Source organism: Pyrus communis, chromosome 12 (genome assembly GCF_963583255.1).
Source record: "Pyrus communis chromosome 12, drPyrComm1.1, whole genome shotgun sequence".
NCBI lineage: Eukaryota > Viridiplantae > Streptophyta > Magnoliopsida > Rosales > Rosaceae > Pyrus > Pyrus communis.
The window spans coordinates 5,149,055-5,174,922 of NC_084814.1; the positions used below are offsets into that span (position 1 = coordinate 5,149,055).

Genomic DNA, 25,868 nt, shown 5'->3' on the forward strand with positions numbered 1-25,868 from the left:
GCAACCGAGCACACCTTAGCCGCGCCTGCTTCCTCAGTAGAGACTTCTGGCATTTGCATGCCAACGATGCATCTAACTATAAAGGCTCAGGAGCAGGCGTGGTCCTTGTCACCGCAGATGGTTCAATGTTCGAGCAAGCGATCACTTTAGGCTTCAAAGCATCCAACAATGAAGCAGAGTACAAGGCCCTACTAGTAGGCTTCCAAATGGCAAAAGACTTGGTGGTGAAAAAGCTCGCAATTCATTCAAATTCCCAGCTAATTATCAGCCAGATTACTGGGAGTACACGACAAAACATCCGAGGATGGCGCAATACTTAGAAAATGTACGCAAGCAACTTCAAGCATTTCAGACTTACATTCTCACTCAAGTTCCGCGAGTAGACAACGTCCACGCGGACGGGCTAGCCGGTCTAGGCTCTGCTCTCGACCACTAACTCAAACATTCTATTCCGAATGAGTATTTAGACAAGCTCAGCATAAAAGTGGAACCGGCAGCCAAGGTGTCACAGGTTAGCATAACTCCCAATTGGCAAAGTTCTATTATAGACTACCTGGTCAATGGCACACTCCCCACAAAAAGGTTGGAGTCTAGAAACTCCAAATAAAGGTGGCTCGCTACTACATGTGGAATGGCATTCTCGTTCGAAGATCCTACACGTGCCTCCCGACGACCTAAAGGTTCTAAACTCAATCCACAAAGACGTTTGTGGAAATCACTCCGAAGGTCAATCCTTAGCGTAGAAGGCTCTTAACACATGCTACTATTGGCCTACCATACATCAAGACGCTAAAGAGTTAGTATAAAAGGGCAACTGCTGCCAACACTACAAGCCGGTACCAGCGAGCTACACCTGCAGACGAATCCTTGGCCGTTCATGCAGTGGGCAATCGACTTGGTAGGGCCAATGCCCCCTGCTACTGAAGGCAGGGGCATGATGATCGTGGCAACCGATTACTTCACCAAATGGGTAAAAGCAGAGCCCATGACGGCCACGACTCAAGCTGACATAGAACGCTTCATATGGAGGAAGATTATTTTCTGATTTGGCATTTCTCAATCCATTGTCATTGACAACGGCCTGTAATTCGTGGGTAAAAATTTGGCGAAGTTCTTTTAAAAGTATGGCATCAAGCATCACATGTCCACGCCAAGATATCCTCAAGGCAATGGGCATGCTGAAGCATCTAACAAGAGGATTCTCGACTGCCTCAAGAAGTCCCTCTCTAACAAAAAGGGAAATGGCCAGACGAACTCCCCGGATGTCTGTGGGCATATCGCACCACTAAATGATGCGCTACTGGTGAGATTCCTTTCTCTTTGGCATTTGGTTCAGAAGTAATCAGTCCACCCAATTTCATCGTGCCAAGTATCAGCACACTGCTACCAAGTATTGAGCAGAACAATAAGGAGATGGCCACAAGCTTAGATCTGGCAAAGGAGAAGCGCAAGCAGACCATCACCCGCATCGCGGCCTACCAGCAGCAGGTCATTTCTAGCTACAACAAAAAGGCCAAGATCCGGCAATTCCAACCCGAAGATGTGGTCCTAAGAAAAGCCTTCATCATTGCTTGCAGAGAAGGCTTCAAAAAGATGGATTTCATCTGGGAAGGTCTATACAAGATCAGCAGAGTAGGCGGTAAGGGTAATTACACTCTAGCCACCATGAACGACAAAGAGATCGAAAAGCAGTGGAACGCCTACAATCAGAGGAAGTACCATGTGTGACCTCCCACTACATCAAAGCCCGAAGAACTCAAGCAGCTCAACGGGCACCACTTCACGGGCTGAAAATTATCCAGTTGTTATGCAGTCTCTACTTTACAGCTAAGTTTTCTTTCGTTTCACTCTTTTTTTATCAATGATGAATTCAGAAGTAATTTACAACTTGGCTTGACTACATGTCTACAACAACTTATCTCTCATGCACTTCAAAAAGAAGATCGCGCCCTTTTTAAGGACTCATCGCAGGAATTTGAACCCCCCGAAGGATCAACCATACTCTCCAGTGCGAGAAGGTAAACCAATCCCCCGACACCCACATGGGTCTACTCTCCAAAGCGAGAGGATATACTCTACACTCCGGATATCCAGACGTGGATAAATTGGGCTGCTTTAGTATAACTAAATGCACAATGGTTTGCGCCGAAATTCCTAGAAGTAACCGCAATGGTCTTTTTCAAGGCCTAGCTAACTGAAGGATTTTGCGTCTTTTGGCCTAATCGATGGGGAACCGGGCCCTAAAGACAAAGGGGGCACATTACGTAGTATGCCCTATGAACGGTAGTTTTGGAACCCTAAAGTTGTTACCGAGTGCACTAAGGTAACCTACGGTTTCTAGAAGACTGCCTACGACTTGCCTTTCGAGCAGTAAGCTGCACTAAACTTATACAACCGCACGTTTCTGTGAAAGGTTAAATAAGTTAGTGTGCATATATGAAGCTTCATCCACCACCGACATGCTACGTAGTCGATGGACTTCTTTTTTGCCAAAGCACAGAACGACTTACACCAGATCCTAAAGTGTTGTTATACTCGCTGCGCGACCTACAGAATTGAAGAAAGTCAAAGTTAACAGCCCAGTGGTCATGTGGACTCGTTTGCTTCTATAAGTAAGGCGTTCGGCTGCAGACCCTACGGTTAACAACCTTGCAAAAGTTCTACACCAACACCTATGACTGTGTAGGCTACGCGTGTCTGTTTCCTTATAGAAAAGTAGCATGCCTACCACTAGTCTATAAAGTTTAACGTTAAGGCACGAACTAAAGAAGCAAAGGTGGAGAAATGCGAAAGAAACAAGTTTATTAAATTTTTTAGCAATATTGATAAATAACTAGCAAAGATCAAAGGAGTTCAAGCAAAGCAAAAAGCAACAAGGAAAAAAAAGAAAATCCTAAAGACTACAAAGAAGACTACTCCTTAGCAACTTGGACATTCCACGACTACTCAGTCGCCACATCTTCAGCAGCCGCGGCGCCCTCAGCAATAGCACCATTTGACGCTTTACCTCTGGCTGCTTCAGCCTAGGCATCAACTTCTCCGACTATTTCACTAATGGAAGCCTCGAAAGTAAAAAGGAGCAAGTTTTCCGGAGAAATAGAGAAGGTCTCGAAGTATTTACCAAAAAACTCAAAATCAGACGGTTACCCAAATAAATGGTCTATATAACGCAGCTTGTAGAAATCGGCCTGACTCTAAGTAAACGAAGCTTCGAAGCCAACCTTTTCACCCTTTAACTATTCATTCTCCTCGAACATACCAGCATGGACGCATTGCAATTCCTCCACTTCCTTCTTCAGATTGTCGTTGATCTTCAAAGCACCTTGGAGTTCCAACAGTTGAGGCTCAAGCCTATCAGCGACCTTCTTAAAGTGGATCACTTGGTTGTAAGTAGCGATTAGTTCTTCGTCCTTTACGTAAGCAGTGGAGCGAAATTCAGAGATGGCACACTCAAGATCTTGAATCTGAGGTATGTAATATCCAATTTCCTTCTCTGCACTTTAATAATTTACTTAGATCGCATGAAGCCTAGTTTTTAAGTGCACGATCTCTTGGCATGTGGTCTCAAGCTGTAGAGAAGTGGGGCATAGATATTAGACCCTTTCAAAGCAACAAGCTCAGATTCCAACTTCTTGATTTTCTCGGTTGAGGAATAAGCTTCGACTGCCACAGTTCTTACCACTTCCTTGGTGGCCTTGATGTCCTATTGATCAAGGAGCATAGACTCGACTGTTAGAATCACCGTCTTCTGCATCATGGCCAGTAGAGCAATCCTTATATACTTAGTTGTGTGCTTCGCAAATGAACTTGGGCTAAAAACCCCTTTGATGCCATTAACAAACTTGGCACACACATCTATATCTTCAAGAATATATGGTTTCAAGAATGCACAAATTTTAGCAGCTTTTCCAGAAGCAGATTTGGTGGATTTCTCAAAACTGCCCATACAAGCAGTATCTTTCTTTTTAGCAGATGAATCGATCTCAATAGCAGAGAGAACAGATTTTGGTGCCATTTTAGTAGGCAAAGGCACCTTATCGCTCTTCATAGTAGCAAGCATCTCCGAATATGAACTAGACTTAGCCCTAAACGGACGTTTGGGCACGAATTTCGGCATTGGGGACACGACAGAACTTCTATGCTGAGCAATTATGTCAGTAATCAAACCAGCCACATTCGGGACGCCAGACATCACAGGAACAAATCTAGCAGCCTCCTCTTTCTTCCCCTTGGCAAGTCAATCATAAGCTTGGGGGCAGTCAGCGAACCTTCGCGAGCAGCAAAAAAAGTCTTTGGCTTACAGTGATCGGATGAGCCAACACTTCATCCTTGATTCGCTTTATCTCCTATCTCAGGGGTAGCCCACATTTCTTTTGGCGAAGAGGACTAAGTAGCCAACGCCACTCGTGGTACTCAAAAGGGATACCAAGGGCTTTATGTACCTTCTTCACATTTGGAGAAGCTTTAGGAATCAAGCCAAATTCTGAATCTGCAAGAATGGAGAAAGATGATTAATAAATCGAAAAGCAGTCTCGCAAAAGCACAAAGCAGCCGAAAGACTAAGCAGTCTACTTACCGGGGATGAAGACCGTTGGAACACGTAGCTCAAGGAAAGAATTAGACTTCCATTCTCCGCTTATCTCCAAAGTCTCCTTTGTCCAATCATGGTCTCCCTTACTCGAGTGGTCAAAGAGCCTATAATGAGATCGCAGTTGCCCAACTCCTTCAATGTGGCCAATGTTGAAAAAAATACCAAAATTCGTTGACAATCAAATCCAAGTCAAAGAATTGGCTTAGATTGTGAAATCCCACCATCACACGAACCGCATTGGGAGAACATTAGGCAGGGGCACAATTCATGGACCAGAGCACCTCTTGGAAGAAGCGCAACATGGGAAAAGTAAATCCTAATACGAAATAATAGGATGGAACTTGATGGCTCTCTGATCCCCACTACATGGCTCACGGCTGCTATTTTCCTTGATACGTCTGAAACCTACCCCTGACGGAATAACATGCCTATATGCCTTAAAGAAGTCTTTAAATGAATCATTGGAGCTAATTTTGAAGTGAGCAACCTTGAGGTAGTCCACCTTGCTCAAAAACCCGCCTTGACGATATAATGGTGGCACACCATCGTCATTCTTGTGGCTTGAGGAAGACATGCTTGAAGAAATTCTACAAAGACGCGAGGAAAATTCCTTACATGGTTGCAACAAAAAAAAAAAAAAAAAAATAGAGATATTGCGCAACAGGCCCCACGACCCAATTATGGCCCTCCGCCACTCTCGTTTCTCCTTTAGGCACATGCCTAAGCCCAGCCTCCAGCCTTCGGTCTAATTAAGCGGGCTAAGCCAGCGGCTCGCTACTTTCCCTCTATCCTCTCATACACGGGCTCAAGCCCAATATAAAAAAAATAAAAAAAAGGAACATCAAGCCTCACGCCCCAGGCATAAAGGCCTAGACTGTAGCGCCCAAGCTCTAGCCAGCGGCGAGCCAGCCCTCGGCCCGAGCTGAACCACTACTGCGCCTAACCCACGAAGCCACACCATGGCAGCAACTGTGTCGTGGCCTTTTTAGCCACTTTCTCGCGCATTCTCGACCCTCATCGAGCCAAATTTCAAGCCCCAAGGCTCCCATAAATTACGAAGACAAGGAAAATTAGTTTTTTCTTACCTTGAAGGGGCGAGAAGATGAAGCAAGCAACGAAAACGATCTTTTGCATGGGCAAAATGTAGAAGATTGCTAGGGGAAGGGGAAGGGGAACAAATATCGTCTAGCATTCTCTTTCTTGTAGGGTAGAATAAATTGTTCTCCAAAGTTGATTTAATAATCTACTTAAGGTAGCCTTAAATAGACATTGAGAAAAATTTATTTCCCTTTCCTAGAAGGATCTAATTTCCAATTAAAGAGGGAATCTACATCAAAATAAGAAACAATCCCATGTTTCCTAAAGCAAGAAAATCTCTACACCTGCTACCATTTCCTACGAGCAGCCCAATAGGTGTAAGGGCATTTGTGGAGCCAAAAATAATTGAGAAAAATATGGAGGCAACATGTGGATTCTTGAGTTAAAAAGACAAAATTGCCCTTGAAATGCACCAGAACTCCCACGCGCGAGTAGAGGACAATCACAACTCAATCATGGTCAAAAGTGATCAAAATAGGTATTTATTCAAAACCTATTTCATCCATCCTCATCAAATCATCCCCACAAGGTAACCTCCAAAATATTTATTTAAGAAGAAGAAGGCGGAATTTTGCATCCACATTTTTCACTCTCAAAATGAGTGCAAAGCTAGTGCCATTCGCCCACCTTCTCCAGAAACTCTTTGGGAGGGTCTGCCCATGATGCCTCAGGTGTTGGACAAGGCTCGTAGTACTTGTGGAGCTCGTACTTCAACTCCTTGAACCAATTACTCTAGACCCAATTGATGTAATCCACACAAGCTCTGTCCCGTTCATTCCACTAGAAGTTGGATTGCAATGTTCAAAAAGAACAAATAATTAATTTAAAACAATAGTTAATAAATTTAAAAAAAAAATTATGACTTTGACGAAATAGCTGTATACTTATTGAAAGCTGGCAGGATATCTCAGCACGAAGCTTCGACCTATGTATAACCTATCAATCAGCGTCCATGAGGCATTTACTGCAGATAAGGGCCTTGCAATCATAAGTTAACAAACTATTGACATCGGCACACGCTCGACGATGGTTGAGGAGGTATACAATTCGGATCTTGGACTAGGTGGTCCGCATGATCTGGTTTATCTTCAGGGCTTAACAGGGTGGGTGCTTTTCCATCTCCCCTCCATCCACAAGGACCTCTACATTGCCAGAAAGGGGTGATGTGATCATGGGGTTGGTGGGGGCTGTTGGTGGCAATTGGTACTGTGGAGTCGTCTGGCAGATCGGGGAGGGGGCAATGGTATAGTCAAACTCGGTGTAACTACCAACTCCACAATCGATGCCTGGATCCTACTGGACACCAATTTAGCATTTGGGTCGACTCCTCACTCTGAGCCAAAGAAGAAGCTGACCGTCGGCTGCTCGTGATCGATTGGTAGGCCATCTAGAAAAATAACTCATTTTAAATATTTCTTAAACCTATATGCATCACTTTCAATTGACTATCAATCCACTATCAATCCACTATGAATTCATTTTCAACCTATATGCTTCACTTTCAATTCACTATCAATCCGCCACGAATTCATTTTCAACCTATATGCATCACTTTCAATTCACAAATCTTATACACAAATATCCAGCACTTTCAATTCACATTTCCACTTTCACATTTTCAATTCACAATTCCACCTTCACATATTCATTTTCACTTCCATAAACCTGTGATTCACAAACACAATAACAAAAAATGACAATCAAATTAACAAGTTACATCCCCTAATTAACATATTGACATATTACAACCCTAATTCATAGATTTACATATTCACATAATCCAATTAAAAAAGCCACCATATATAATCTAATTCATAAATTGGCAAAGTACAACCCAAGATTCACAGATTCACATATATCACAGCTTCACGAATTCACAAATCCATCATTTTCACAAATTTAATGTATAAAATCCACAAATCAATTTCAATTTCTCAAGTCCAAAACAATTTAGCAAATAAAAGGAAATTAATTACTAACTTACAGAGTGGTAGAGAGGTTGACAGAGATGAGAGCCGGTGTTGCTCGACTTGAAAGCAGGGTCAGATGAGAGGAGAGTGAGAGTGAGAGAATTGAGAGACCTGAGATAGAGTCAGAATCAGAGCAGTGAGAATTAGAAAGTGAGGGTGAGAGCATTGAGAGCGAGAATGAGAATGAGAGTGAGAGAGCACTGAGAGGGAAAGATTGAGAGCACTAAGAGGGAAAGATTAAGAGTGACAGTGAGAGAGAGGTTGAAACAGCGAGTAGAAGGAAAGAAGGTTATAACATTTTTACACTCTTACCTAACAGAACCTTCGTCTGGTAGGTATTGTTCGAGTGGTGGGAGGGTTTGGAGTGATGAGATTGTTTTTAAGGAAATCATAGTGTAGATGGATGGTCTAGATGTAATCTGAGGTGAGAATTGTGGGGGTTTGCAAAAAGTATAAGATTTAGAATGATATTATTATAGCTATACATTTGAAAGAAAATATGATTGTATTGTTAACTAGCCGAGTACTTTCTCTGTGTCTATAAATGTGATGACTAACAGATACTCAAATGTCTTACATGTAGAAGAATGACAGAAGTATTGAAGGGTATTGGTAATAGCGTTATATTGGATGAAAAAAAATTAGTTAACATCGTGTACAAAACCAACCTACATTTGATACTATACATGATTTCAGTATAATTTTGTATTTCAGTATAGCTTAATTAATAATATTCTTCAATACCTCCATTATTATTTTACTTGGAAGTCATTTAAGTAACTTCTGATTGCCACATTCATTGACAAAGACAAATTACTCGACTAGCCTACCAGATGATCCTTATTTCCATTCAAACCACTAGTTATAATATTATAATGCAAATCTTATAGTTGCTATGAAACCTGACAAATTAACTCACCTAAAATTACATCTACACCGTCCACCCATCCACTATGATATCCTTTAAAATAACCCTAATACTCCAAACCCTCCCACCACTCACACAATTTCCTGATTCAAAAAGGAATATGCAAAAACTAACTTTACAAAAGAAAACACTTCTATTTATATGAGAAATATGAAGAGATAGGAAGCTATTTATAGTTGATGAATATATGTTTATTCGACGAACTCTCATCCGGTAATTACTGGGTCAGTGGATTTTATCCCCACGTGAGGTAGATATATGTGACACATGGTAAATAGAAATTCGACTTTTGACCAATTGGGTTTTACCCGACAGAGGTCCATCGGGCAATTCATATATTAGTATAATCCCCAGGCCTGTGACTAGATGTTTATGGCACGTTGAGAAAATACTTTTGACTTATTAGATTTTACCCGACGGAAGTTCATCAGCAAATACCTGTCAGTGGATTCCTATGCTTGTGACTAGATATCTATGACACTTTGGAAGTAGGAGTTGGAAACGTTGACCAATAAGACTTTAACCTTTGGAAGTCCGTCGGGTAAAAATTGTGTCAGTAGATTCCCAACACACGTGTTTGGATTTATGTGATACTTGCACATTGGAATTATAGCTTTTGTTGACCGTTGTTGACCTACCCAATGAAAATGCGTCAGGCAACTAACATGATAGTTCATTTTTAAAACCCTTGGATATTTGTGACACTTCAAAAGTTGTACTTTTGACTACACGTTTGGATCATATTCCTTATTCCTATCAAATTAGATACCCTAGTATGAATACAATTGGTAAAACTAGTTTCGCAGAATTTGTTTCCCCTTCTAAATCACGGATTCAAGAAAGACTTGGTCTTTTTCCTATACTTTCATGAAGTAAAATGCAAATTTTCGTGAACAAACGCTCATCCATATGGTTTACAGCTTTACAATCCATTAAAAAATACTGAAAATATAAAAAAACTTACATGATATCACCTAATGCTTTGATTTTTGTAATGTTTAATGCTCTGAAAATATACAAAACATTTAAAATAAAAGCTTGGATGTGAACCCATAAGTAAACACTTTTAAAATCAATTAAGCTTGAGCTATATAAACATGGCTGAGTATTTTTTCTTGACCGGCCTAACCTTACGATTTAAGGCTTTTCATTACGGTAGTATCCTTTCCATGTTCTTCCACATGCAAGAAATCCAAACAACTTTTGTTCACCACCTTCTTCGACCTTACGATGAACTCCCAAGACTTATGGCCATAATAAACTTGCCTTTGTTAATGATGTTTTTTCATAAACTTGTGCAAAATGATCAAACGGGAAAGTTTGGGTAGTGGGTACGTACAATGGTCTTGAACCAAAGAAGAATGGGAGAATGGAGAAAAATGAATAGGAGGGCACATAGTAGAAAGAGGAAAATGAATGTATGGAGCAGAAAAGGGAAGGGAAGGCACGAGACTCATAAATGATAACTAAGGGTTAACCCGACGAACTCTTTTGTAAGGCAATTATTTACTGTGGACAATTTTTCACGTAACTACTAGAAGAAAAGAGACCCGATGAACTTCCGTCGGCAAAGAAAACCTACATGACAACTAGGTAATTCATTGATCAAAACATTCCCATCTTCGCGCTAAAAGTTTATGTAACGAACGTTGTCTTAACCTAATAAATTTAGCCATCATGTAAATTGATTCAGTGAACCAAATTTGTTGATTGATTTAGCCCTACCAACCTTATTTTTCGTCGGGTAAGAAGGGTTAAGCCGACGAAATCTTTTCTGTTGTGGAATCTTTGGTAGGGCAAACCATAAATTCTAGTAGTGTGCTAATGCCTGCAATATTTTTGTTTGGATAAAAGCCTTGTTAAGAGAGCGAGAAGTTATATTTGCCCTTTTTATTGATGCCAGTGGACTTCGAAATACCAGCTTCACTCATGGTCTCCTTGTTGCATCTCTTGAAGTTATGTGATTCGTTACGAGGTGACTTTGCTTTCTATATTTCCTTTTTGGTAACATGTGCTATCAAAATTGTCTTCCTTTATAATTTATGTATATTAGGCTAACATGTGGACGGAGATGGCCCTTTTTTGACAATCAGGACAGATTTGAGAACTCGAACGAATCGATGATCTAGAGACTACGACGAAAATGAAGGCGGATCAATGATTGTTATCCAGTCGAAGAAGCTTAAGAACATGTGGGTCGGGCAACAAACTTTGAAAGATGCTCATGAAGTAGAGACATACGGGTACGTCAACGCTACTACACTTAAAGACTTAAAGGCTAAGGACTATCAAGAAGATCTCGCAAGGGCAAGAGATGACTTAAGGTTAAAAAGACAAGCCAAGGTAGAGATGGATCGACTCTTGCTGTCTTAAAGGAAGAATCAGAACGTGTGTTGGCTTTGGAGCGAGGTGCTTAGGATATAAAGCGAAAAGCTCTTTGTCTGAAGGTTAAGTAGCTTTGACAAGAAGCTAATCAAAGCAAGAACACATGCATTGCGATTTTCTAGCAACTTATAGATAAACATGCCTCTAAAATGTCAACGCTCCTAGATGACCATGAGAAGTTGCTCACACAAGGGTACGACGAAGGATATAACCTGGTATTTTGCTGGTGGATGTCTACAAGATCTATGACGATATCAAGCGCATGGATTTTCCTCCCCCACAACATCTGCTGGACAAGATCTCGGACTTAGAGGCGGAGCAAGAAGAATCTGACTCAAATGTGATCCGGCCTTTGATGCTTCTGAAAAGTCTTCCGTCCAGTCTAAAGGGAAATAAGTCACAAAGGGAGATTAGCTTTTAAGTCTTTCTTTGGCTAGGAGAGAAAGCATGTCCCTTTTGTAATTTCAAACTTTTTCAGTCATAATATGAATTCTTCTTAACAGGGGGAAATCCTAATCTAATAAACTTCTCTAAAGTAAACGAACTTTGTATGAGAAATAAATGGTGGAGTAGAGTACAAGTAAATTTGTAGGCCCAGAACAAAGCTCAAAAGATCCCTTTGGCAATGTTGATTCGGGGAAACGTCGCCTCCTAATCTTAGTATTCATAAAGCATTATCATCGAGATATTTGAAGTACCACATTACTCCAGTACCAGAAATTAAAAATTCAACCCATGAGAAGACTTTTACTTTTGCACTTATTGTAACACGTTTATTGAATTTAAGAGCTTCAAATCGTACCTGAAGATATTGTATATACAGGGGTTGATTTCTTTACACCTTGGCCCAGTTCTTGGGTAAAGAGCTTTAGTACTTGCAATGTGGTGCTAGAGGGAATGACCACTCTGAGCAATAATTGCATGTTTGTTTCCAATGAATCTTAAACAAAAGTTCTTTGGAAACTTAGCCATCAACATATGGGTTGGAAACACTTTTTGAATTCTTTTGTCAGACCCTATGTGTCGGACTTGAACGTGTTCTATTGAACTACCTTAGCTGGCTAGGACAAAGCGTTTCCGTAAATCAGACCTCTGTTGGAATAAAATTCCTCTTAGGGATTGCCCTAGTTTGGATGCCCTTTCGAACCTGCTAACATACGATGTTGCATAAAATATTTGGCTTAGTATACTGGTTCGGGATAGAAGTAATCATACTCGTGGTCAGAGTTCAGAGCCACTTTCAGATGATTTCCGAATTGCCCTTTCGACTATTCTCTCGAATGATGTAGAACCTATGTTTGAATGGTTTATATAAACTTTTTGGAAGCTGGATGATGCATTGGACTTCCGGGCCAGGGTGCCATGTGCCTGTGCTTGTAGCCCGCTAATTTTTGTATGACCAACTTTAGAACTCTACAAGTACTTGTTTTTAGGGAAAAAAAAAATATTAACGTAGCTCTATAACCAGCTGCATGCTGCTAGCGAACCACCAAACACTTAAGAACTGCACAAGTACTTGTTTATATGAAGAAAACACTTGCTCAGTTGGTTTTATAGTAGTTATGAATTTATGGTAACCTTCAAACATTTTAGAGATTTTTAAGTAAAAAATGTACATTCCATTGTTTGCTGTTTTAGGTTATCTAAACACTTCAGAACTACACCAGCACTTGTTTTAGAGATCTCCAAACACTTCAAAATTGCACAGGCACTTGCTTTTAAGAAGAAAACATATGCTCAGTTGTGTGCTGCTTACGAAACTCCAGAGACTTCAAAATTATACAAGTACTTGTTTAAGTTTTTCAGATAATACATATAATCATATTTGTAGATTATGTTCCTTTATATTCAGAGTTCTTTGCTTTGACTTGCATTGATTCATTTGGTTTGTTTGAATATCATGCGTAGGTTTAATTTTTATGATGTGTAGGTTTCTCACATGCTTTTGTGTTTAGATGTACTTGTAGGAGTATGAAGGTGTCTTGGATCTATTAACTCTTCTAGTCAACATTCCTAGTGGCGAAATTCCATTGAGGTTGATTTCATGTTGCAATGCCTTGATCAAATGAGTCACTTGGTTTCATTTTTATTGCGACTACCTTAGTACCTGCTGACAAAGTGTTGGTGGCGAGTGCCTAGACTTTAATTGGTTGGGCTTGTGTTTAAGTACCTCCAATTTGTCTTAGGTTGTTTGCCTTCCGTTGTATTGGCAAGTGTTATTTGTTCTCTAATTTGACTTAATATATTTATGTAACTGTAACCTTTTCATACAGTCTAATTTCTAAATCTTTTATTATTAGTCCTAACCAATATATATATTTATTGATACCACTAGAAACTGCACTTTAGTAGTAGTCTTCATTTGTAAGTGAGAGATTTAAAATGATGCATTTGATACAAATTTATTTTTCAATCCTTAAATTTAAATACATGATTGTACGAAAAAAAAGGAAAAAAAAAAAAAAAAAACACATTCATTCTTAATGAAATTCACTAAAGGCCTTTTTTGACCTAGCCACTCCTTCTCTTTTCTCTCACACAAAAGCCCATTTTATCTTGCTCTTCACCAGACTCATTCCTTTGGATGGGGTCGGCAGGCAACCCCTTACCTCTTCTTTTTCTTCTTCTCTTCAGTGTTTTGTATATGTCCTGCCCTCCGCAACCTATGGTTGTCGGTTTTCGAGGTCACAGTCTCGACGATCCTCTCTGTTTTCTGGCATGTCTTATCAGTTTTATCTATGGTTTTCTTGTTTTGTTGCCTCCCTTCTTTTCTCCTCCTCCTTATTGCCCTTGCTTCTTTTTCTAATTTCATTTCTGCAGTCCTTTTCCCTAAGTTCATTCTTCCCTTTTTTCCTTTGTCTACACCTCCATCTCCGACCCCTTTTAATCCCTATCAAAAATCAGATCTTCGAGTTTTGGACTCGATTTCGGAGGTAGATCTTTACCTCATTGCTCCCTGCTTTACTAGCATGCCAGAAATTTTGGGCGAAGTGATCTGCAGCATCGTCGGAGTAAGGGTGTTTTACACATCGCCTTGGCCCTCCCCACCCCCATGTTATGTCAAACTCGGTTCGTTTCTTGCATGTGTGGTGGTTGGTGGTATGAATCTAGATGGCTCGGCAAATTGCATAGCTCTGCGATCTGATTTTTTCTGCGGATTTTCTCTCTTTTCTTGGGTTAATTTAGTTGTGCTTGACTCTTCACTGATCCCCCTTCATTCTAGTTCCTACATGGCTGTCATTCCGGGTATTGATGGCAAGAGTACAACAACGGCGAGTTGCGTTTCTGTGATGGATATTAGGTTTTACTAGCATGAGTGCCCGCGCGATGCTGCGGGTTTTAAAACGGTATAAAATATGTCGCAGGTTTTAAATATACATGATAAGCCGTACTATTTGTATATGTGTGGAAATCCAATTACAACCCTATCTAAAATAAGAAACAATGAGTAGAGTTGAACTTCCTTAATCAAATGAGTTTGTTTCTTCAGTTTGTTCCTCCTTTCTTCTCATATGGAGCTGTTTTCATTTATCCCTTAGAAATTGGAAAAATAGAAGTTAATGTGAACAAATGACGGTTGGATTTATTAAAAGGATCCTCTTGCTAAAGATGAGAACAATAAAAGGACTAAAAGGATCCTCTTGCTAAAGATCACAACAATAAAAGGACTAACGGAAAGTTAGAAAAATGACTTACGCAGTTGAAAACTGTTGGCTTACCATGTCCTGCATTGACGAAAATATTAGGCATTATTAACCAAACATGTAAAGTTTATGTCAAATTTTATATTATGTGTGGTTTGAACTATGGATGATAACAATGAGATAACTGAACATATGTGTGGTCAATGGACAGACGGTGTTTCAGAGAAAAGTCTCTCTATCTTGATATTCAACACACAAAATTTTAAATATAAAGGATTTAGCATATTTAAACGATAAGTGCATGAACTAATTAGGCTTAAAAAAATAGATTCAAGTAGATAGAAGATTAAAATTGAGAACAACACAACAAAGTTGGAGTCAGTCGTTGGAAAATGAAAGTTGATTTTTGTTCCTATTATAAAAAGTAACAACCCTTTTTTATGATCAGTCCCAAATTTTAGATAATGGACATTGCCTATCAAATTCGTATATATAGATAACTTGCACGTTGCCGTGGGAATGTGAAATAGATTATCAGTATTGTACATAACTGTTAGAATAATGGGACTAAATGTGTTATAAGCTTTGTGCCTATATATGTAAAAACTATTTACACAAAATATAACTGTTAGAATAATGGGCTAAATGTGTTACAACGCAGAAATGCTGATTACGAAAACATGCACAACGCAGATATGCTGATTACGGAAACATGCTTACCTATAGGACAAACAAATGTGACGTCAAATGCGTAAAAAAAGATAATCACACACTTATTCCCAATGTACTCAGAGAGCTTGACCTGAAATCCAAAACCAAATCTTCAATTGCAATGAAACAAAGGGCTTATTAGTCGTTTGAAAGCTCATCTATAAGAAGCACTTATACTTTCAAGTGGTTTTGCTAGAAATGTTTTTACTTAAAACATGTTTGAAGTTTCTATCAAGGTCCAAATGCTCCCTTAAAAAAACATAAAAGTGCTTCTTGAAGTATCTGACATTAACAGAACAGAAACTGAAAAATGAAAAGCAAGTGACTTGTACATGAAATTATGTTCACTCCAAAAACTACACTATTCAACTTCAAAACGCAGGAAAAATGAATGTTTTGATAGAAATTTCAAAGAGGATAATTAAACTACAAAAACATAATTATAATGCAAGCATCCGTACCTGGCAATCAAGAAGGCAAGAAAGAAGCTGTTGCAAAATAGGTAATTGACTTAGTAAATATGTGCTATCAAGAGACAAAAATCAGAGCATGCTAAACTTTTTTGTGCATTCATTGGTTCATTATTAAAAATAAATAAATAAAAAATTGCAGAGGAGATTTTTTACCTAATTTTTTCAGAAATAATGGTGGAGCTGCAGCTGCTGCAGTCTTATTCTGTGGAGTTTTTCATGTTATAATCTCAAGTAGAATAGACTTACATACAGTTGTTATAAAATAACATTTGTATACCACTTATACCAAGATTTACTCACATTCTTAGTTGTGAGTTATTGATTTGATATTTTTAATCAATTTTTACATACAATTAATAATATAGATTGTAGATTTACACTCGTTGTTCTTTCCTAAATTTCTATTCTCAGTTTTTTATTTATTATTAATTCATAAAAAAAAAAAAAAAAATCTTTTTTAAAATGAAAATAAGGCGGATAATGCAGTAAATAACATATTCACTGGGGTAGGAAAACTAAAATCAAATAAGTTACTCAATGCATCAAGAAATATAGTAAATCTAATTATCCATGAGTTCCAAAAAACACTGAAGCCTGTAACAATGCTGAAAAGCATACTATGTATTTAATCAGATCACAAACAATCCCATGATATCTCACAATTTCTTGAGGGCATAAACACATACAGTTATCAAGAAGAACACATAACTATTAACCTACTCCTCCACCGCTTGACCCTTTGATCTGCAAAACCAAACAAAAATTTTCAACCAAAAAGAACTAATTTAACAAAGCAAATACAGTATACAAAAACAAATATTCAATTTAGCTTCATTTAGATTACAGGAAGTCCATTCAAACAACCAAAAGGATATAAATAAAAATATTCAAGAACCAACCTTTTTCAAAGATCACTGGTTCTAGCGTTCAAACCAAAAAACTAAAGACGTTTACCTCAATTAAATTAAAATTAAAATATAATTAATTTACTCTTAAACATAGTTTTTTTCAAGAATCAGAAAAACCTAAAAATATCCCAAACAATCCCAAATTTTGGAATTGCTTTATGCCAACTTACCATGAAATTACAGTCGCTTGAGAAATCTTCTTCAAATCAGGCCGGAACAGGTATCGCAGACTGCGTTTCTTAGAAATCACTAAAAAACTGGAATCAGCGCAAAAGCTCCAGGGATTACGGTGGTGGTTCTTGGTTTTGCTGAGAGGGAGAAGGAGAGTTGCAGAGGGGGGACAGATGAGAGAGAGTGACAGTGTTGGAAGTTGGGGAAGTCTGAGTAGGGTAGAGAGAAGTGAGGGTTGAGTGAATTAGTGGGGGTGTAATGGTGAGTCAGATGGATTAGATGGGTGATAGAAACCGAAGGAAAATTCTAGAGATCCAGCTGGAGGGCATGCAAGACAGAAGCAAAAGGAAAACCGGATAGCGGGTGGGTCGATGTTTGACACGTGGAAAGGTCAAGTAAAAAAATGCGGTCGAAGCAGAAACTCACCATCAAAACGGAGAGGAAGAAAAACCGAGGGGCATTTTCGTCATTTTACTATTATAGAACAGTACCACCTGAGTTTGAGTTTTAGTATATATAAATTTCTTATTGTTGTGTGTTTTCAGTTTCAAGTCTATGTTGTTGTGGAATTGGGCCTCCACTGTTTGTATTGGGCCGTTGGTTGGCTTTATAAATTTTAAATTTAATGAAGTTAAGCTCTTCTCCAAAAAGAAAATTCTTAATGAAATTCACTATTATTTTTGTTAAAGAAAAAAAAAAAGGAGCTCTTTCTTTACCGAGACAATCACACACTTCAACCAAAAAGAAAAAAATGGGGCCACCGAATACGAAAAAGTTCAACTTCGAGCAACTTCCCGTTTCCTGACCAAACGACTTAACGTGACGGAATCCTTATGTTACAAAGTAAATTGGGGGCCCAGCTGCTCTCGAGCTCCTCGCCGGCGCTCTCGAAGCTGAAAACCCTGAAACTCTGTCTTCTCCGGCCAATTTTCCGGCTCAACCTTCAAACCGGTGAGTCTCCTTTATCTCCGGTCAGCAAAGCTAGTCATTCCCTCGGTGCAAACTACTTTCTCTTCTGTGTTGAATTGGCATTTTTTCTTGTTAATTTTATAGCTTAATTTCAATTAACCAAAATTAACTCAAGATTATAGCTCAAATATCGTCATATATCAGATCTCTGTGAAAATCGAAAATTGAAAATCTTAATTTTCTGCTGTTTGTTTTGATTGTATTGTCTGCCGTAGGGATATAAGATGTGCCGTCACAATTCTTATGCGCATTTGCCGGTAGAGGAGGCGGTTGCGATCGACGAGAGTCTTTTGATATATTGCAAGCCGGTTGAGCTCTACAACATTCTTCGCCCTCGTGCTTTACACAATGTATGTTCACACTCATGCATTTTGTTCTGTTTCTACTTCTTTTGTATAATCATGTTATATGTTAATTTTCGGTCATAATTGCGAGTTCCTACACGATATTCCAAAGATCGTGGTTATCAAAGTTTAATCAGGAGTGTAGATTCAAATATGATTGCACTTGTAATGATCCTCATTGGCAATTTTGGTAAAATGGCGACAAATTTAATACAATCTTGGACCCGTTCGATGTTTTAGCATAGTTTGGTGTATTATGGTTATAAGAACAAAGGAATGTTAATCCAATGTGTTTATTTGCAATCATATTACTCATGTAATGTTGAGTTCTATGCTGTTCGCTTTGTGTGCCATATGTGTGGGTGGTTATGAGGTCTTGGTGTACTCTTTGTAAAAACGTACAACATATGTTTCTGTATTCTAATCAAGGCTTTTCTATGTTGTAGCCATTATTTCTTCGCAGATGTTTGCATTACAAAATCCAAGCAAGGCGTAGAAAGAGGTACTAATCTATCTATAAGTACACACAGTCAGGCATATAGAAGTATGTTTATGCATGAAGTTTTGTTTAGTTCTTGTTTCCATTGCCTTCAATGATTTTATTTCAAAACGATTTTTTTAATTCTATGAAGACTACAGATGTAGAGTTTTGATATGTGGTAGTCCACCTGAAATCGTTCCGTTCGGTATAGTCTCATAGTTTGTCAAGGCACACACACATGCTTCCTCGAGTACATTATTTTTTCTGCTGCGAGGACTTCAAGAAGACATTATGTTGCTTACTTTGAGAGGGCAATTTATATAATTTTCAGCATGTTATTTTGTAGGTCCAGGGCTGCGATTGTTATATTCAACTACAGGGACTACAACAACACTTTACGTAAAACTGAAGGTATCATCAATGTCTTTGTCCTCAGAAGTGTAATTCTTTTCTATTACAGTAGTTACAATGGTTATTTGTATCTGAAGTTTCAACCATACTTGTTAATTAATTCATCAAAAAACCGTTTTTTCCTGTAGAAACAAATTTCTGCAAGTTTATTGTTGTTTCTGATGTCTCTGGATTTATTTAGTACTTTTTTTTTCTTGTCCTTTAGGAGGGTTTCTCTCAAATTTCTTCTTTTTATTTATTCCGTTTCTGCTGGCCCCACCCCCATCTTTTAACTCATGAAGCCCTACTTGGCACGACTTGATTCTTGTATAATGACAATTTAAGGTGTAAAGCTTGATTAAAAAGGGAAATGGGTGTCCTAGGATACTGTTTCTCTCTCTTTAAAATTTTCCCCTTGTCAGAGTAAATGCATTATTTAGTTTCTTATTTAAAATGGTTTGGTTTGCTGCCTGGTGGTATGGGCTCCTAAGAAAAATATATGTGATCTGGTTTTTTTCCACTTTTTAGGATTAACATTGAGACAACTGCTTAAGTTTCTGGTAAATCATATTTTTGTTTATAGGAACTTCATTTTCATCGGCAATGAAGCTTTTAATGTTGAACATTCAGTTACTGAAACTCATATGTACCTTTTTTTTTTGACATTCAGTTACTGAGGACTTCTCCTGTCCCTTTTGCTTGATGCAATGTGCAAGCTTCAAGGTACGAGCCAGTATGGATATTGCTTTCAATGTTGTCCCATTTATGTTTGATTAAAATTAGTATAATCGTAGAAAAACGAAGTTTCCCTTAGTAAGGGATAGAAAGGAGAATTACTCCCCATTAGGAATACCTTATCTTGTATTTTGAAAATTGCATAAAACCTATAAAGTATTTTCAGTATCTGCAGAAAGATTGGGTTGAAATAATCTAAACATATATGTTTTCATATACAATATCGTGGGAAATACTGATCTAATATGGAACTCTTAGTTATGTCCATATCAGTGATTAACTTTTCTTACATATTCCACTGTACACACATGCTTCGGATTTGTTTAATCCTGAGAAACTTAACCTTTAATTATTCAATCTTTTATAGTGTCTTTTCAGTGTTCATTTGCAAAATGGAATCGCTAGTTGTTTATAATTTTAGAGATTTTTTTTTAGGCTGAATTATTTGTGATATGATGTTAGCATACCCGCATTTGGCTAGATTTTCAGTTTTTATTCATAATCTGTATATTTCTCTCCTGGAAAAACCTAATTTATTTATTGAACCATAATATTGAAGGTTATTGTTCTTCTGTTAAGTGAGCTGTTTCCATGATTTTTTGTTTGTTTTTAGTTTCAACATTTTATATGGTTTACTACTGTACACTGATTTAGCTTGTTGCTGAAGTAAACCTTCATGTTTTCTTGTAGGGTCTGCGTTATCACTTGTGCTCTTCACATGACTTATTCAACTTTGAGTTTTGGGTTGGTGATTGAGTATATGTAGTCACTTTCTGCTTTTTCTTAAGAGGCTGTTGAAGAAGCATTTATTTTGTAGGTAACTGGAGAGTATCAGGCAGTCAACGTTTCCGTGAAAGTTGACATATTGAGATCTGAGGTCAGAATTGTTTTCATCATGAAGTATGTGGATCTTTTTTGTGCTAGTTCAAAATATTTGCTGCCATTAGGGTTCATATGTTGAACAAAAGAAACTCACAGGCACTCCTGTACTGGCTTGTGTTTCCTTATGATTTTTTAACATGCATGAACAAGTTTTATGCCCCAATCATATCTGGTTACATTTTTTATATACAGACAGTAGCAGATGGAGTAGTTCCACACCTTCAAACATTCTTCTTCTGGTCGGTTTAAATTTCTTGGTACAACTTAAAGCTACTGGTTATTATCCCATTTGTTCTCTTAAAAGAATTCAGAGAGTTGAGTAGGCGAAATAACTTTTTTGTGCAGTTCAAGGTCAAGAAAACATAGGCCAAAGAACCATGGTCAACTTGAAAACCACGTTCATATACAATTCTTGGAGTTAGACTCACCTAGCCTTGCCAATGGAGGGGCACAGGAGGGACATTTGGAGAATGGTGATGGTAAATTTTCCCTTCATACTCCGTTGGGTTGATCATTTTCAGGTAGTGAAAAATAAAAGCAAACTCAAGACAACGAGATGACAAATTCCATCATATCCTGTTAATGTGCAGAGATGTATCACCCTTGGCACATTCGGAGTACCTGTAGTCTCTATCAAGATTGCTTTAGAGAAATTTTAATTTCTTAATCCTCTTTTGTTTTGGGTAGTGGTTTAGAGTGTTTCTACCCTTCTCTTGCTCACAACTGAGCTAATGCATAAGGTCTCTATATAATGGTATGCTGCTCATGATGCATGTCTTATTGTTGTCCACAGCTCCAACATTGTATTATGGCATTTCTTTCATCCTATTTTCTTATACATTTTTCCCTTCTTACCCAGGAAATAGCTGGTCAGGTTGGTTTGCCCTTTTCTTATTTAGTTGACTTCTTTTGTGGTATATAGTAACTCCAATTTTGCTGTTATATCAGTCGATGGCTGTCTTTGCAACTCAGATCTCTAATATATAACATATAGAATTGGTTTGAAGTTAGTATTAACTAAGCACTTGTTTATTGGTTGAACAAGTTCAGTTACATACTTTGATTCGACTGTTCACTGTTCCACCAAGTTCAGTTTAAGTTAGATAATAGTGACTGTTGGATGACAAATCCCAGCTCAAATTCAGTTGAGAGTCTGATATTATGATTGAGCGTTAATCGGGTTGAATGTGGGTTACTTTTAAATCCAAGCCATGCTTAGTTTAATAATAGCTTCCCTTGGACCAAAAGTGGTATTTAAATGAAATGTCTAATCATATTAATTATTTAAAAAAAAAAAAAAAAAAAAACAAAACAAAACATGTGATTGTGCAGCACATTTTACAGATGTGACTGTTTTAAATTTTTTGTCTTGGGGATTCAACTGAGATTTAACTGTATCCTTTGGATTTTCTATCCTGTGAAGTTGTGAAGGCTCCCAATCTGCTCCGCAGTGGAAAAGGTTCCCAAAATGGAAGGCATAGACATGAAAACTGCGGTCATGATCATCCTAGTTCTATAGAATGTATAGAATGTGCTACCTCAATTTCCAATGGTCCTGGTGCTACAATTTCCATTGCTCAATCTTCTCCGGACCTTGATTGTGTTAAATTGCTATCTGGAAGTGATTATGCACCACCAACTAAAACAAGGAAGTTAACTGCAGAGCGTTCAGAGCCAAGAAAGTATGTTAACCTATGTTATGGTTTCTCTCCATTGTTTTTCAGATGCTTCCGTTGATTTTCCTTATAAGAATTACTTGATTAATGTTTTTCTCATTGTCAATACTATCAGTCTGTGTACTTCACTTTTGGATGTGTTTTTAGAGTATCAAAAGCAGAGACTCGTGTCCCCGCCGTTTTTGAAATTGGTATCCTTATTTGAAGTGTCCATAATTGAGGCTGTGAATTTATTTTGACACTTCTCACAGTTCTTGAATTTTTGTATGCCAGCCGTATGCTCCTGCAGAAACGACAGTTCTTTCACTCTCATAGAGTTCAGGTAGTAATTGATTTCTAAACCCGATAGCAGTTCCAAATTTTGTTTCTCCATCAATTTGCATTTTTTGTAGGCTTAATTTTTCTTTTATTTCTTACATGCCATAAGCTGCTGTCAACTCAGATCGTTTATTTTGCAACAGTTTAAAACTTATACTGTTAATGAGCTGTAATAATCCTTTTTTTTTTTTTTTAAAACAATTATAGAGTAATTTTTTCATTATCTATCCCGTATTTCTTACATTACTTAGTTTGCTTATGATTTGTCTGATGGATTTCTATCTTTATTTATAAACGCATTATTTTCAGTAATTATCATGGACTCCTTGCATGTATTTCTTTTTTGGTGTTGAGAAGTCGGCTTTGTGGGTTTTGTGCTTTCAAAGAATGAATTTGCGCCTTTTTTTAGCCCCTGGGAAGTAGCACTGAGTTGTAGTTTATTTATGCAACAGTGGATGTATTTTCTATTTTCTAATGAGTGACCAAATTGGGTTATTGTTACGATGTGTAACTGAGAGGGACCCATTCTTATAGAATTTATGTTGAAGGCTTTTGGATAGAGAATTATGTGCAAGGGACCTTGATGGAGGAGCCAAGTTAAATTCAATAAATTAGAGTCTTTCAACTTTCTTATGTAATACATGCAGATTAGTCTGCAAGTTCTTTCTACTTTCTTATGTTACAATGTTAAAGGATTAGGTGTCATAGATTAGTCTTTAGAATTCCTGAGTAGTATATTAATGTGGATCTTTCCAGATTCATATACCAATTAGACTATAAAAAGGGCTACTTTGTATGCTTTAAAGAAGTGTTAAGTGAGAAGAAATTCTGGATTTCCTGCTTCTGTGTGAAGAAATTCTTGATTTCCTGCTTGTGTGTGAGACACAACCACCTGCAGTAATTCCAAGGCACCTTTGGTGTGGTGCTGAAATTTTCTATTGGAGTGATTCCAAGTTCCAATACACCTTTGGCATGAAGCCAAAGGCTGGAGTGACTCTGGTTCCCTTCTATATTCCTATCTATTTCTACTTTCCTACATCAGACCTCTTCAATATAAAACGTTCGTGATTGAGCATTTTGGATAGCAAACATGATTGCTTTTTATGCTCTGATTGTGAAAATTTTTATTGTCTTGTACATGCATTCTGCCATAGTTATTTAAAAACACAGTTTATTGTAACTGCTGGTGTTTCGACAGCTTCATTACATTTCATTTTATGCATTTGCCTTACTAAGTCTTTGAAATATTTAATCGAAGATATTTTACTTGTTATATGCAGTTATCTTGAATAGATTCCTAAGAGCTGATTCATCAAAACAATAAACTTATCTGGATGAATATTTCTTTTTATATGAAGCCTATGGAGTTAGAGCAAGTATTATCAGATCGGGATAGCGAAGATGAAGTTGATGAAGACATTGCAGACCTTGATGATCGGAGGGTATGCTTAATGATTCTCCTAGATTGAATTTTCTTATTGTACATCGATTCATGTTGCACAAGATAAAAAATTCTACTTGCATTGAATTTTGTCTTTGTACTACTAAAACCCTGTGGATGACTGCAGTTTAGTTCTTTCTTGGCTCAATTATAACTAATTGGATCTAGTTTGTTTGGCCTTCCCTAGTTTTTGTTTGAAACTAGATGTTTTAATTATCTGACTTGCTAAGATTATAAAGATCCATCCGCAAGTATTATAAACGTTTGATCACATTATCTGAAAACTTAGGCTTCTCCTTGCATAGTCAATTGGTTTTGGGTTGGATGCTCCAACCATAACTTTGTTGGAAGTACAGTAATAAATGTGTGTGGTTCAATTTTTCTACACGTGCTCTATGTCATGTGATATAATTGATCCATGTGTTGAAGGGGCCTGTTAGGAAATAATAATCACACATCGGGTGCACTATTAAAGCTAGCATTACAAACATAAGAATAGGGTCTCTCTACACGTAATTGGTTTTGGGTCTAACAGTATTTTCAGAACTAAAACTCTAATAGTACATTATTATGTTGCAGATGCTTGATGATTTTGTAGATGTTACCAAAGATGAAAAGCATCTTATGCATCTTTGGAACTCATTTGTTCAAAAGCAAAGGTTGTCATCTCTTGCTGCTTTCGGCTTTCTGATATTGTTCAAACTTTATTGTCTTGTTCTTTTTCTATTATCCTGTTACTTCTGGTTTATATGTGAAGTTGATACAAAAAAATGGTGGCATCTTAACTTCACGTCAGTTTTCGGATTTCCTGTAATGACAAAGATGCATTATCAATGATGTAGCGTGATAGCAGATGGTCATGCTGCCTGGGCATGCGAGGCATTCTCAAGACTTCGTGCACCTGAGCTAAACTCGTCCCCCGCTCTTTTCTGGTACTGCTATTGCATTAGTTTTCCCTAATTCCACAATTAATGGTACAATTAAGAAAACATAATTCCCAAGATAATCCAACTTTTCGAAAGTAGCAGCACTGAAGCAGAGGGGTCAGTAATATTTGGAAGGATGGCTATTTCCTGCATATCACTCTTTAAACGTATTTTACTCGGTTGCATATTCCAACTTTTATCTTTTTGGTACTGATTGATGCGTGTTTTTATCGTTCATTGGATAATTGTGTGAAATTTAACAAGTGCTCATTAACTCAGGTGTTGGAGGTTATTCATGATCAAACTTTGGAATCACGGTCTTCTTGATGCATGCATACTGAATAGTTGCAACGTCATTCTTGACGAGTACAAACACAAGGGATCAGAATCATCGGATGCCATGAGAAGTTAAAGAAAAGGCGATGGCTCAGCCCTATATGGTACATAGTGAGATGGAGAATGCTAATCATGCTACATTTAATGTTCTTTTTCCCATTGTTTATCTTCTTTTTAAATTTTTGTAACGACATATGGACCAGAAACAGAACTAATCACGTTTCTTCATGGGAGACTCGGTTTCAGACTCCAATATTAATATAACTTACTATGATCTTCCGTCTTTCTCCTGGACATTTTCTGTTTTGTGTTGATTTATTTTAGTTTTTGTGAGTTCTGTTGCTGTACTTTGTGTTTAAGGCTTTGCCCTGTTTTTGGTGATTATGCTCATTTAATTACGAAGCGACTACAAATTTCAAGTTCGAGTTCCCTACTAAACTAATTAGAAAGAGAATGAAATCTGTTCAAATGTTAAAAAGGACAGTCTTAGT

General features: G+C 37.8%; 1 protein-coding gene and 1 long non-coding RNA gene across 5 annotated transcripts; one reads left to right on the top strand and one right to left on the bottom strand.

The window, feature by feature from the left end:
* Positions 1-14,322: 14,322 nt before the first annotated feature.
* On the bottom strand, positions 14,323-17,339 carry LOC137710343 (uncharacterized). Of its 2 annotated transcripts, XR_011064975.1 has the most exons (7): positions 16,879-17,327; positions 16,700-16,754; positions 16,487-16,544; positions 15,954-16,002; positions 15,789-15,815; positions 15,337-15,418; positions 14,323-14,697 (listed from the first exon to the last, which is right to left on the bottom strand). It is a non-coding gene; the product is annotated as an uncharacterized lncRNA (long non-coding RNA). The 2 variants fall into 2 exon arrangements; XR_011064974.1 differs by having other exon boundaries at positions 15,789-16,002; positions 16,879-17,339.
* Positions 17,340-17,405: 66 nt separating this feature from the next.
* Positions 17,406-25,656, top strand: LOC137710342 (polycomb group protein VERNALIZATION 2-like). Of its 3 annotated transcripts, none has more exons than XM_068449294.1 (15): positions 17,406-17,850; positions 18,064-18,198; positions 18,639-18,694; positions 19,005-19,084; positions 19,734-19,786; positions 20,489-20,542; positions 20,616-20,675; positions 20,873-20,919; positions 21,026-21,159; positions 22,104-22,362; positions 22,630-22,678; positions 24,033-24,116; positions 24,695-24,774; positions 24,958-25,047; positions 25,321-25,656. In XM_068449294.1, exons 1-15 carry the CDS (start codon positions 17,713-17,715, stop codon positions 25,451-25,453), a joined length of 1,452 nt encoding a protein of 483 aa, XP_068305395.1. In that variant the 5' UTR covers positions 17,406-17,712; the 3' UTR covers positions 25,454-25,656. The 3 variants fall into 3 exon arrangements, with proteins under 3 accessions (XP_068305395.1, XP_068305396.1, XP_068305397.1); XM_068449295.1 differs by having other exon boundaries at positions 19,020-19,084; XM_068449296.1 differs by having other exon boundaries at positions 17,693-17,830.
* The last annotated feature ends 212 nt before the right edge of the window (positions 25,657-25,868 follow it).